The sequence below is a fragment of the Aquarana catesbeiana genome, linkage group LG01, assembly GCF_042186555.1.
Source record: "Aquarana catesbeiana isolate 2022-GZ linkage group LG01, ASM4218655v1, whole genome shotgun sequence".
Lineage (NCBI taxonomy): Eukaryota > Metazoa > Chordata > Amphibia > Anura > Ranidae > Aquarana > Aquarana catesbeiana.
The window spans coordinates 115,259,989-115,273,991 of NC_133324.1; the positions used below are offsets into that span (position 1 = coordinate 115,259,989).

The window sequence follows — 14,003 nt, forward strand, 5'->3', positions numbered from 1 at the left end:
GATGGCGCTTGTAATGTGCTGTATGAATTTACTATGTGACTGAGTAGAAAATCATTTTGTCAGAATTTTTATCAAGTTTTTTAAATATTTATATTCATTTTAACTCCTAACGAATATTCTCCTTCGCTGTTTATGATGTTTTTATTGCTTATTGAATTAATTGAAGATGTGTCATTGATTGTATTCGCTGTTGCTATGACAGCGGAAGAGACTATATAAATTGGCACACCCACACCTGACTCCTTGACCCTTTGATAAAGTCACTTGAGCTGTGACGCAACGTGTCAGGGAGGAGCCAGGTGTCGTCACTTCCAGTCACGGCCGAGACCGGAAGTACCCGTTCAGATCGCTGTCATTCATTTTTAAATGTAAGTTGCTACTTGTGCTGGAGTAAATACATTTTTTAAATACTACACAATGGAGCCATCCTTCTCTCTTACCATATACCCTCACTGCATCTGCTGAGCTCTGGAGATCGAAGCCGCCTGCCGGATATTGTGTCCCATTGTGACGACTACTGGAGGTCGATTGACTGAGGAAATTTGCATCCATTGCTGATTCAAGTTCGACTTGGCCCATTGGGGGCCGCTGCTAGAGGTGGGAGGCTGGAGGAAACAGTTGGTGCACTCCGGATTGTGTTTGGATGGAACAGACATCGTTTAATATTTTTTGCACATCGATCGTTTATTGCACTTGCACTTTCTTTGTATATGAACTGTCGTAAGAAGATCTGGCCCCTGTTGCTGGGAGTTCTAGTACATGGTTCACTGGATTTTTTTGCTCACCTATTTATTGCACAATATTGGATTTTATTTTTGACATTTACTGGATATATTTACTTAGTTGTGTCACGTATTATTACACTTTATTTTGCACTTAATATTGCACTTTTGAAGATTTATTCACTTAGCAGGATTATTGATTATTGCATTAGTGATTATTTGTATTTACCTACCATTGCACATTAATATTTATTGATTGTTATTTATTTAGCTGTTTATTGATTATTATTATTATTATTATTATCTATTGATCGGTTCTTGATATTTATTTAATCTGATTACTATATTGTTTCACAGTTTAGTTAGTGCTACCTATTTTTATTTTACACAGGTTAGTTAGCGCCACATATCAATTAATTTACTATTCAATTTTGAGTTGTGTGAGGTCACTTATTTATGTTGGCAGCTTCTTTCCGTTTATATCTATATTGTGGTTTTGGTCATTAGTTATCCCCTTATTTTATATCCATTCACAACTGGGCGATTTGAACCATGGACAGAATCGGCGAGATTCTGCCTGCGATTCCAGAATCGCAGCAAAACACAGGACGCGTTTGCGATGCCATTATTTCTTATTGGCACCCCAAACGCAGTGTGATTTTGCCACGATTGTCGAGCGACAATATGCGCTACAACTGTGGCAAAAATTACAACGCCAAACACTCCTGGCTCTGTGCCAAGATTTGGTACAGGAGCTTCTTTGGAGCAGAGGGAGGCCCATTCAAATGAATAGTGCTGCGCCAAAAAAAAAAAAATAAATAAATAAAACGTGCTGCAGCAGCTTTTGCTGCGCTACACTCAGCCTTTCTAGCAGTGATGCAACGTCAGAGTGACATCTCACCAGTGATGGAGCGATACCCTCAGAAATAGGTTAGGGGTCCATTAACAATCCTGTTGCTGCCAGTGTCAGGATTGCTTGTGAAACATGGCCCTTCTTTTTTATGTCAGAACCAAAAACTAAGGATAAGGCCTTGGTTAGCTCAGATATTTGAGAACACCCACCATATAAATAACAGACAATTGCGCATTTAGACTTTACTGAATCACATGAACCTGTGCAAACTGAGAACTTTAATCTATTACACAACAAACAAGTACCTGGACTCTTCTCTGGTGGGCAATATAATCCTCCACAGAGTTTTTCAGTGATACTGGAACATTCAGTATATTCTGACAATTGTCCATCATGAAAGTCACCAGTTTTGTGGACAGAAGTTCACCCAGGTCCACCTCCTCTTTGGAACGAAGGATACAGCGAGAAAAAGTCTGAACCATCTAAGAACAGAACATGACAGGGAGTGAGACCACAATACACTGCAGATACATAGGAGGCCCCCCCCCCCCCCCCAAATCAGACAATTATTATTTTTTTTTTTAATCAAATTAATGTAATGTGGTTCACAGAGCAATGAAAAAAGTGCAGAAACCAATATACTTCAGTCAGATCAGAAAAAGGTGAATTGTAATTGATTGCAAGGGGTTATGGCTCCTGTTCTTTGTAGGGATGCAAGAACTGGATACATGAAATAAAAAAAAAGAGAATTGGTCGCCAAGAAAAATATTGCTGCTCTTTTTCCCCCTCTTCATACCAGTGGATGAAATGAAAACCCATTGAAATGAAAAACATATGTAAAATTCAAGAGGCCAACAAAATATTATAAGAGCCTTCAATAACTAACAAAGAATTTATACAATATAAATTCAAGCCTCTCTGCCAGCCATTTATATACACAGTGCATCCGGAAAGTATTCACAGCGCTTCACTTTTTCCACATTTTGTTAGAGCCTTATTCCAAAATAAGGAAGAGTTCTGGTGGTTCCAAACTTATTCCATTTACAGATGATGGAGGCCACTGTGCTCACTGGGTCCTTCAATGCAGCAGAAATGTTTCCATACTCCTCCACCAGATCTGTGCCTTAAAGGGGTTATAAACCCTCGTCATAGGATGCATTAAAGGTGAAAAAACTTCTGACACTGACCAGCCCCCCAGTTTTACGCACCTGAGCCTGTTTGCTCCCACAGCGGAGACGGGCTCTACCTCTCTGCCCGTTGTCTCGGCTCTTGATTGGATAGATTGATAGAAGTGCTGCCATTGGCTCCCACTGCTGTCAATCAAATCCAATGGGCGGAGTCCGGCATTCTGTGTGAATGGACACAGAAGCAGGAGTCGGAAGGGCGCCCGCACGGGTGACCACCTTAGGAAAGCTTTCTCCAACGTGGGCACTCGATGTTGGGAGGAGCTACCAGCACCCCGGGGGGACCCCAGAAGAGGAGACCAGGGCCACTCTGTGTAAAACGAACTACACAGTGGAGGGAAGTATGACATGTTTGTTATTTAAAAAACAAAAAATAAAAAAAATGAGGGTTTACAACCCTTTGATACAATCCTGTCGGAGGTCTACAGACAATACCTTGAACTTCATGGCTTGATTTGTGCTCGGACATGCACTGTTAACTTTGGGACCTTATACAGACAGGTGTGTCCCTTTCCAAATCATGTCCAGTCAACTGTATTTACCACGGGTGGACTCAAATCAAGTTGTAGAAACATCTCAAGCATGATCAGTGGAAACGGGATGCACCTGAGCTCAATTTTAAGCGTCATGGTAAAGGCTGTGAAAACCTATGTACATGGGATTTTTTTTTTCAATTTTTATTTTTAAAAAATTTGCAAAGATTTCGAACAAACTTCTTTCACGGTGACATTACGGGTTTGTAGAAATTTGAGGAAAATAATTAATTTAATCCATTTTGGAATAAGTCTGTAACATAACAAAATGTGGAAATAGTGAAGTGCTGTGAATACTTTCTGGATGCACTGTACTACCAAAGAGATCCATATGTTGGAGTTCAGTGTCCTTTACTAATGGCCATGACTCTGTAAAATCAAAACTTAGCCTCTAAATTGAGAGAAACATTGAAACTGCCCTCCATCCGAGTGGCCGCTCCTTCAGAGTGCATGTGCAAGTGATGTCACTGGCTGCATGTACAGTAAATATCTCCTAAAGTGCGCATGTTTAGGAGATATTTACAGTACCTATAGGTAAGCCTTATTATAGGCTTACCTATAGGTAACAGTCATGCCTGGGAGTTTACTCCCACTTTAAGGCTAAACTTAGAGCAGATAAAATAAGTACTGAACACGGCTCTATTTTTCTAGGTAAATAGATTTCTAAAGGTGCCATTGACATAAAATTTTCACCACATATCGCTAACAACCCATGCAATCCATACATACAAAGAAACCAAAACAAATAGGTTCAGAAATTAAGTTCTGTGCAATAAAATGGAATGACTCCGGGAAAAGGTCACATCAAGAAAGGAAGGTACAAAAAGGCATGGAAAGCCAAGAGAACAGCTGAAATCAGTAATAAGAAAGCAATCCTGCCCCTTGTCAGTGCAAATTAATATCAGCTGGTTCAGTCTCAACTGATGGCCTAAAAAAAGAGGTGTCTCATTACCAAGATGTCATACAAGAAATATCTCATGATGGGTAAAAGCAAAGAGCTCTCTCAAGACCTTCGCAACCTTATTGTTGCAAAACATACTGGTGGCATTGGTTACAGAAGGATTTCTAAACTTCTGAATGTTCCAGTGAGCACTGTTGGGGCCATAAGTGGAAATATCATTTGACTATAAACCAGCCACAACCAGGTGCTCCTCGCAAGATTTCTGAGGGAGGAGTGAAAAGAATTATCAGTAGAGTTGTCCAAGACAGCAGAAAGATCTGAAATTAGCAGGTACAATTGTTTCAAAGAAAAATAATAAGTAATGCACTCAACCGCCATGGCCTGCATGCATGCTCACCACGCAAGACTTCATTGCTGAAGAAAAAGCATGTTGAAGCTTGTTTATAGTTTGCTGCACAACATTTAGACAAGCCTGTGAAATACTGGGGGAATATAGTCTGGTCAGATGAGATGAAAATTGAACTTGTTGGATGCCATAATGCACACCATGTTTGGAGGCCAAATGGCAATGCACATCCCCCCAAAAACACCCCTATACCAACAGTGAAGTTTGGAGGTGGGAACATCATGGTGTGGGGCTATTTTTCAGCATACGGTAGTGGCAAACTTCACATCATTGAAGAAAGGATGACTAGAAACAGTACTAAGATATTCTTGATAAAAATCTGCCATCTACCAAAATGATGAAGATGAAAAAAATGGTGGACATTTCAGCAAGACAATGATCCCAAACACAAAGCCAAGGAAACTTTTAATTGTTTTCAAAGAAAGAAAATAAAGCAGCTAGAATGACGCAGCCAATCACCTGACTTGAATCCAATAAGAAAATCTATGAAAAGAACTAAAGATCAGCGTTCATAGAAGAGGCCCACAGAACCTTGAAGACTGTTTGTGGGGAAGAATGGGCGAGTAGTTTCTCCATACAGGAGGCGTCTTGAAAGCATCTTACCAACAAAGGATTTTGTACAAAGCATTAAATAAATTTCAGTTAGCGTGTTCAATACTTCTTCCCAGTGTCATTCCATTACTACACAGAACTTAATTTCTGAAATTATTTGTTTTGGTTTCCTTGTATGTGTGGATTGCATGGGTTGTTACCAACATGTGGTGAAAATGTCACGTCAATAGCACCTTTAGAAATATATTACCTAGAAAAATGGTGACGTGTTCAATACATATTTTACCCACTGTATATAATAACTTTTTAATAAAGAAAAGGCTGATAGAATGCAAATTAGCCTACACTGCTTTTAAAGCAAACCCGTACTGAAAAAATACAAAGGCTACATCTGCTAAACTGCTTTCATTGTACTAGTTGCCTGGCTGTTACATTGATCAGCTGGCGTCAAAACATTGAGCAGCCAATAGATCAAAAAGACAGCCAAGCCACTAGCATTTTCAGAAATCAGGTCTTTAATGGCAGCCCACATACTTTCTTAGAACAGGCTCTCTGACAAACTGTGTGTAGGTCTTTAAATCCTACATTTATAGCCTGTAATTGTTCTCTAATGTCAAGCAAATCATGTACATGATGGCCTGAAAATCCTACCAAATCCTCCTAAAAAGGAAAAAAAATTAGGAAAAAAAAATATATATAGAACACATGCTGTGAAACAAAGGCAAGCATGGGCATGGAAATCTTTTATTAGGTAGATAAAACCGTCCCTTTTGTGAGCAGGCACCTGTTGTGCTGAGCTCAGCAGTCAAGGAGGTTCAATTATCCAGAGTCTCTTTAATAACATACCAGTGCTCTGTTCCCTGCGCTATCATGCAGAGGTGGCATATCCCTGTTAAGGCTTATCCTCGCCATCATCCTCATTAGCAGCTGCAGTTTCCTGCGATTTTCCGGTGGAAGAAGTAGACAGCAAACTTGAAGAGCTTCAATAGCAATCAGCTCCTTTTGCTGCAGACCTGTGACAGCATAAATTACAATGATTCAGAGGCAAAAAAAATCTTGTACAACTTGCAGACCCCGGTGACTGTATCCCCACCGATAGCAGACGCATCCTGTTCTAACAATCACATGGTATGGCTTGTCTCCAGACACCGCTGCAGTGCAATTTATAAAGAAAAAAAGGTTACAAAATACATAAGATCACAATCCGTAATGAGTTTTTTATTTTATTGTATGGCAAGAGGGGAACGCAATTAAGGATACCATCACTATTTGCTTTAACCATCATCATTAAAAAAAAAAAAAAAAAAGACATTGTTAATATTAGTAATGCCAATCAAAAAGTGAAATCAGTGAACAACAACAACAATAATAATAATAATAATAATAATAATAATATATGTAGCGCTTACTCAGTAAATGTGGTAAAATAACACAATAAAAAGTGCAAATAAGCAAACAATGACAGTACATAAATATGATGTTACTTCACCCTATATATTATTATTTTTCTATTAGCACTGTGTGGGAAGACCTTTCATGTTGGCAGCTGCTCGCATTATTTCGATTTAATTAATTTTGGTTTGCGCATTCGTATTTTCACTTGTTATAGTGAATAATGTTACCCTGGCTGAGTACAGTGTTTTCACTGAAAATTCATTTTGAATTTTGTACATTAATGTTAGTCTTTGGGAAAGTGATCTATACCTGTGTAAAACACCACCAATCCCCCCAATGCGCCACAGAATAAAATAAAAGTGATAATACCTATAATAAAGATAAAGCTGCCACTTTCAATACATGAAAATCAAAATCTTAAAGCAGAACTCTGGGGAAAAACTTTTTTCCATGTCCTTGTTGCTGATATCCTACCTTCACCAACTATGCCAGCCATGTTCTTCTGAGCTCTGTAGTTCCTCTGTAGTAGCCTGCTGATCTTGCTGAAAAACCCTTATAGCCCTGTGGTTTCCTGTTTATAAGACTGCTGGCTGCTATTCCTTCTGTATCCTCAGCCAGCGGTCTTGGCACTTCTACCAGTAGTTCTGTAGAGCAAAAAGGGAAGAAATAGAAATGTAGGGGGCGGAGGGGTCTCACAGCCCCCAGTCTGTGCAGCCCATGGAGGAGGTGTCCTCCTTCTCTTTCCTCCTCTTCTGCTCCCTGCCAGTCACCGCCCCCACTCCACCGCCATCTCCGCGCAGAGCGGGATCGTTATCAGAAATCAACAGGATGACACAGCGGGGATCTCTGGCTGTGACAGGTATTGTATGTGAAATACCGATCGCCGTAACCTCCCGCTGACAGCGATTAGTGTTCTCACTAAGGATGAGCTCCGGCGTGTTAGCACACCCCACGTGCAGAGACCGCCAGGAAGTCAGGACGGTGCTGCGCTAATCACAGTCAGTGAGACACTTTCCTGATGTGCGGCTGCAGAGATCGGGAAATGTCTCACTGCCTGTGATTACCACAGCGCCGTGCCGACTTCCTGGCGGGCTCTGCATGTGGAGTGTGCGAACACGCCGGAGATCATCCTTAGTTCTCACATACAATACCTGTCACAGCCAGAGATCCCCGCTGTGTCATCCGGTTGATTTCTGATAACGATCACGCTTTGCAATGGTGGTCACTGACATGCCGCACTGGCGAGCACCGATAAGGCCGCACTGGTGAGCACCGATAAGGCCGCACTGGTGAGCACCGATATGGCCGCACTGGTGAGCACCGATATGGCCGCACTGGTGAGCACCGATATGGCCGCACTGGTGAGCACCGATATGGCCGCACTGGTGAGCACTGATTGCTGTTAGAAAGATCTCAAAGATGCAGGAGGAGGAATATTTCTAATATTGAATTACAGCAGAGAACAGTGTGTATAATATATTATGGGATGTGTCTACAGTTCAGTAATGATTACACAAAGCAAGTAAGGGCAATATGTTTATCCCCTGATCTGGCTGGAGGGGAGAGAACAGACATGCTTTCCATTTATAAGGCTGTAACCTACCTATCCTGTGTGTTACTGAGTAGCGTGGCTGGGTGCAGAATGAGGGGTGTGATTTATGTTACATAGTAGGTGAGGTTGAAAAAAGACACACGTCCATCAAGTCCAACCTATGTGTGTGATTATGTGTCAGCATTACATTACATATCCCTGTATGTTGCGGTCATTCAGGTGATTATCTAATAGTTTCTTGAAGCTATCAATGCTCCCTGCTGAGACCACCGCCTGTGGAAGGGAATTCCACATCCTTGCCGCTCTTACAGTAAAGAACCCTCTATGTAGTTTAAGGTTAAACCTCTTTTCTTCTAATTGTAATGAGTGGCCACGAGTCTTATTAAACTCTCTTCTGCAAAAAAGTTTTATCCCTATTGTTGGGTCACCAGTACAGTATTTGTAAATTGAAATCATATCCCCTCTCAAGCGTCTCTTCTCCAGAGAGAATAAGTTCAGTGCTCGCAACCTTTCCTCATAACTAAGATCCTCCAGACCCTTTATTAGCTTTGTTGCCCTTCTTTGTACTTGCTCCATTTCCAGTACATCCTTCCTGAGGACTGGTGCCCAGAACTGGACAGCATACTCCAGGTGCGGCCGGACCAGAGTCTTGTAGAGCGGGAGATTTATCGTTTTATCTCTAGAGTTGATCCCCCTTTTAATGCATGCCAATATTCTGTTTGCTTTGTTAGCAGCAGCTTGGCATTGCATCCCATTGCTGAGCCTATCATCTACTAGGACCCCCAGGTCCTTTTCCATCCTAGATTCCTCCAGAGGTTCTCCCCCCAGTGTATAGATTGCATTCATATTTTTGCCACCCAAATGCATTATTTTACATTTTTCTACATTGAACCTCATTTGCCATGTAGTTGCCCACCCCATTAATTTGTTCAGGTCTTTTTGAAAAGTTTCCACATCCTGCGGAAAAGTTATTGCCCTGCTTAGCTTAGTATCGTCTGCAAATACAGAGATTGAACTGTTTATCCCATCCTCCAGGTCATTTATAAACAAATTAAATAGGATTGGTCCCAGCACAGAACCCTGGGGAACCCCACTACCCACCCCTGACCATTCTGAGTACTCCCCATTTATCACCACCCTCTGAACACGCCCTTGTAGCCAGTTTTCAATCCATGTACTCACCCTATGGTCCATGCCAACGGACCTTATTTTGTACAGTAAACGTTTATGGGGAACTGTGTCAAATGCTTTTGTAAAATCCAGATATACCACGTCTACGGGCCTTCCTTTATCTAGATGGCAACTCACCTCCTCATAGAAGGTTAATAGATTGGTTTGGCAAGAACGATTCTTCATGAATCCATGCGGATTACTGCTAATGATATCATTCTTATTACTAAAATCTTGGTGAAGTGGGAAAGTTCACATTTACATGTACAAGCCTAGTGTATCTCTCACATTCACTCCCATCCCAAAGATTCATGGGAAATGTCAATTGCATTATGGTTTAGGGCAGGCAACCTCAGCTTTCCGGCTGTGCTGAAACTACAAATCCCAGCATGTCTCTGCCTCTAGGAGTCATGCCTGTGATTGTTAGGGTCTTGCAATGTCTCATGGGACTTTTAGTTTCAAAACAGCTGAAGGGCCGAGGTTGCCTACCCCTGGTTTAGCGAGAGAGAAGAGGATACGATAATCACTGTTCTAACACTTCCTCCTTAGCAGAATACATGCAGCATTTTTTTGAATTACAGAGCTGATTTCCTGAAAATTCAATCAGGCTTTTCTCTTCATTAATAAGAAATTTCACAAATGTAATAACCATTTAGTGTTTTGTGTAGGGGGGGTGGTGTACTAATGGGGTAATTTTTGAAAATCCCAGAGTTCTGCTTTAAACCTAACACAAATAAAAAGTATACAGCAGCGCTAAAAGTGCATACGTGAATACACAACAAAAACAACACTGCATGCCATTGATGCATGCACCGATGACACTGAAAAAGATGAAAAAAAAAAAAACACCAAAAAGTGTTGACAGTAATAAATCAATAAAAAAAGTCCATGTGAATACCATTGGATCTCTTTTTCAATTGCACCTTAGCATATTCTGGCACTCAGGGTTTTTCACATGGACTTTTTTCTTGATTTATTACTGTCAACACTTTGGTGTTTTGTTTTTCAGCTTTTATTTTTATTTTCGTGTTTTTCACTGTCATCAGTGCATGCATCAATAGCACATGTAGTGTCATTTTTGTTGTGTGTATTCACTTATGCACTTTTAGCACTGCTGTATTCCTACAGTTATTTATTTTAGGTGTAAGATTTTGATGTACAATAGAAAAGTGATTTTCATATGGACATCTTCAAGCATGTGTCATAGTGTGGCCCTTGATGACCACTATGGTCCCAAAGTCAATCCTTACATCACTACGGAGCCTGTACAGACATAGGGTTGGCAAGAGGAGCATGCAGAGGGGAACATGCTTTCCAACACATCCTAGAGTGTCAGATTGCAGCTGCACCTGCAGCTCGTGAAAAGAATGTCCACTGAAATATTTTATACGGCACTGATAGGTGGCACCGATGGGCACTGGTAGGCGGCACTGGCGGGCACAGATTGGCAGCACTGATAACCAGTGCCCTGATTATCAGTGTAGATGCCCCTTTTTAGAGAAGCCAGCTCTCTTCTCCTCTCTTCATGCTATCAGCATGAGGAAGAGAGTGGCGATAACCGGCATTTGCTTACCTCCGTGATTAGCTATGATTGAACATAGCTGATCATGTGGCAAACAGCCTCTGATTGGCTCTTTACCTCAATCTGCGATCAGCAGTGTCCTAAGGACACTACAATTACAGAGTGCGCCGCCCGTGCCCAGCAGCGGGCACAATCTCGTTAAGCCGTCATATAACGGGGTTCCAGAACTAGACGCTGCTGTAGCCGTCACTTGGCTATAGCGCAGTGGGCAAGTAGTTATTCAAGGTACATGTGTTATATGGCTGTTTAATGTTCATAGAGTAAGTCTAAGGAGAACTTCTATTTTAAAGCTGTGTGCTAACCTGTAGATATAGTTTCAAATTCATTAAAGCCCAACTCCAGGCATTAAACACCTCTCCCCCCACCTACCCATTTCCTAGAAGTAGGTTTGCCTTTGTTTTGTAGAATTTTTTTTTTCCAAATATACTGCCAGGAAGAGGGGGGGTGGGGGGTTAGAGCCTGGAGTTGGGCTTAAAAAATAAAACATGAATAAATACATTCATGTATATTCAAGTTAAAATACAGCTTTAGTGTGCAAGTTCACCCTAGAATTACTCTGTAAACATTGATCAGCCATATAAAACACATGTACCTTGATAAATGCATAGCACAATGTTTGACTTCCATCCATACTGTGGTTGTCCAGTATTGAGCATTTAAAATTGAAAAATATCATGCAACTCAAGGGGGATGATTTACAAAAACTGGAGAATGCAAAATCTGGTGCTGCTGTGCATGGTAGCCAATCAGCTTCTAACTTTAGCTTGTTCAGTTAAGCTTTGACAATAAAACCTGCAAGTCGGTTGGTTGTTATGCAGAATTGCACCAGATTTTGCACTCTCCAGTTTTAGTAAATCAAATCCCAACCCCACGCTATCTTATAGTCATCGCCATCTAGTGGCCAAAATGTATTTTTTTCCCCTCAACTGAGGTATTTAAAAAAAAAATACTGCTTTATGGCCAGTAGATGGCGCTAACAACTACACGGGATAGTTCTAGAACACAAACATCTACAATTTCCTTTGGAGCTGTGCGAATGTGCATTCATTTAAAAAATATAGAACCTTATAAAAGTTTCATGGTGTCGCTGGTAAATGACCAGCAGTTTTTTTGCGGATTGCATTACTAGAGCACAGACAGAAGTCAAACCGGGTGCTATGAATATTTTAAGATGAACCTTAAATTTTTTATATTTAAAGTAGAGATAAAGCATTTAAGGCCGATATGTCACGGACAGAACTTGTGGGAAAAAAAAAAGGTGGGCTGTAAGAACTAGTAGAAGGAGATGTACCCATACTGCTTGTAACAACCAAACAATCATACTCCATTTTTTATGATTTCTACCTTTTGTTGTACAATCTACTGTTGTACCTGACTGGTTACTATAAGAACCATAGATGAACATTTTTTATATAAAGCGAAAAATGCGATGCGAAGATGAGAATCTACTTCTACAGCTCTGCATGCCGACTTTCTCCTTATTGCGCTTTGATGCGATTAGACGGATTGGGAGAATGCAGGCTAAGTAGCTGAATAAGTATGGAGGCGACAGCAAACACTGCTGTGCTTTATTGTTGACATTATTAGAGGAAAGAATGGATGTAATAATTCCCTGAAAGATCCCAAAGGCTGCAGCTATAAATAGCTGACACAGACCTTTAGAAGACGCGGATTCTGGAAGCTGAATAAAAATAGGCGATCTTTAACGTGTGCCGTGAACACTGCTGAGCAGCCAAATACAACAACATATATTCCTAGTACATTTTTTCTTTCATACTGGCGCTAACTTTTTTTTTTAATTTTGTTTTCATGCTTTCTCTATGCTAAGCTAATCCAGTTTTGGATGGATACAGGAAGAGTAAATTACTGACCAGCTTGACATAAATTTTCCTCGTCCATAACCCCCCCCCCCCCCCCCGAGTTGGATGGTTTATAAATAGCAGGCTCTCTAAACTAGGGACCCTAGTTATGTCATGTTACAACCAAAAACGTAGATGTATTTTATTGGGATTTTATTTAGACCAACACAAAGTGGCACATAATTGTGAAGTAGAAGAAAAATGATAAATGGTTTTCCAAATTTCTTTACATATAAATATCTGAAAAGTGTGGCGTGCATTTGTATTCAGCCCCCGTTACTCTGATACCCTAAACTAAAACGAAGTCACCTAATTAGTACATCCACCTGTGTGTAATTTAATCTCAGTATAAATACAGCTGTTCTGTGAAGCCCTCAGAGGTTTGTTAGAGAACCTTAGTGAACAAACAGCATCATGAAGGCCAAGGAACACACCAGAAAGGTCAGGGATAAAGTTGTGGAGAAGTTTAAAGCAGGGTTCGGTTATAAAACAATATCCCAAGCTTTGAACATCTCATGGATTGAACAGCAGCACGGTTCAATCCATCATCCGAAAACTGAAAGAGTATGGCACAACCGCAAACTTACCAAGACATGGTCGTTCACACCTAAACTGAGAGGCCGGGCAAGGAGAGCATTATTCAGAGAAGCAGCCAAGAGGCCCATGGTAGCTCTGGAGGAGCTGCAGAGATCCACAGCTCAGGTGGGAGAATCTGTCCACAAGACAACTATTAGTCGTGCACTCCACAAATCTGGCCTTTATGGAAGAACGGCAAGAAGAAAGCCATTGTTGAAAAGAAAGCCATAAGAAGTCCCCTTTGCAGTTTGCGAGAAGCCATGTGGGGGACACAGCAAACATGTACAGTAGAACAAGGTGCTCTGGTCAGATGAGACCAAAATTGAACTTTTTGGCCTAAAAGCAAAAAACGCTATGTGTGGCAGAAAACAAACACTGCAACATCACCCTGAACACACCATCCCCACCATGAAACATGGTGGTGGCAGCATCACGTTGTGGGGATGCGTTTCTTCAGCACAGACAGGGAAGCTGGTCAGAGTAGATGGGAAGATGGATGTAGCCAAATACAGGGCAATCTTAGGATTATGCCCCATACACACGATCGGATTTTCCGACAACAAATGTTGGATGTGAGCTTGTTGGCGGAAAGTCCGACCGTGTGTATGCTCCATTGAACATTTGTTGTTGGACTTTCCTCCAACAAATGTTGGCTAGCAGGTTCTCAAATTTTCCCCCAACAAAACGTTGTTGGAATTTCCGATTGTGTGTACACAAG

At 41.1% G+C, this 14,003-nt stretch overlaps 1 protein-coding gene across 1 annotated transcript in view; it reads right to left on the reverse strand.

Annotated features, from left to right (window-relative positions):
- The window catches only part of DEPDC1B (DEP domain containing 1B), a gene marked incomplete in the record, with an annotated part of 131,721 nt that overhangs the window by 19,893 nt on the left and 97,825 nt on the right, over window positions 1-14,003 (reverse strand). Inside the window, 2 exon segments of the mRNA XM_073623140.1 lie at window positions 1,881-2,057; window positions 5,998-6,164. Of these exon segments, the coding sequence (XP_073479241.1) occupies window positions 1,881-2,057; window positions 5,998-6,164 (344 nt within the window).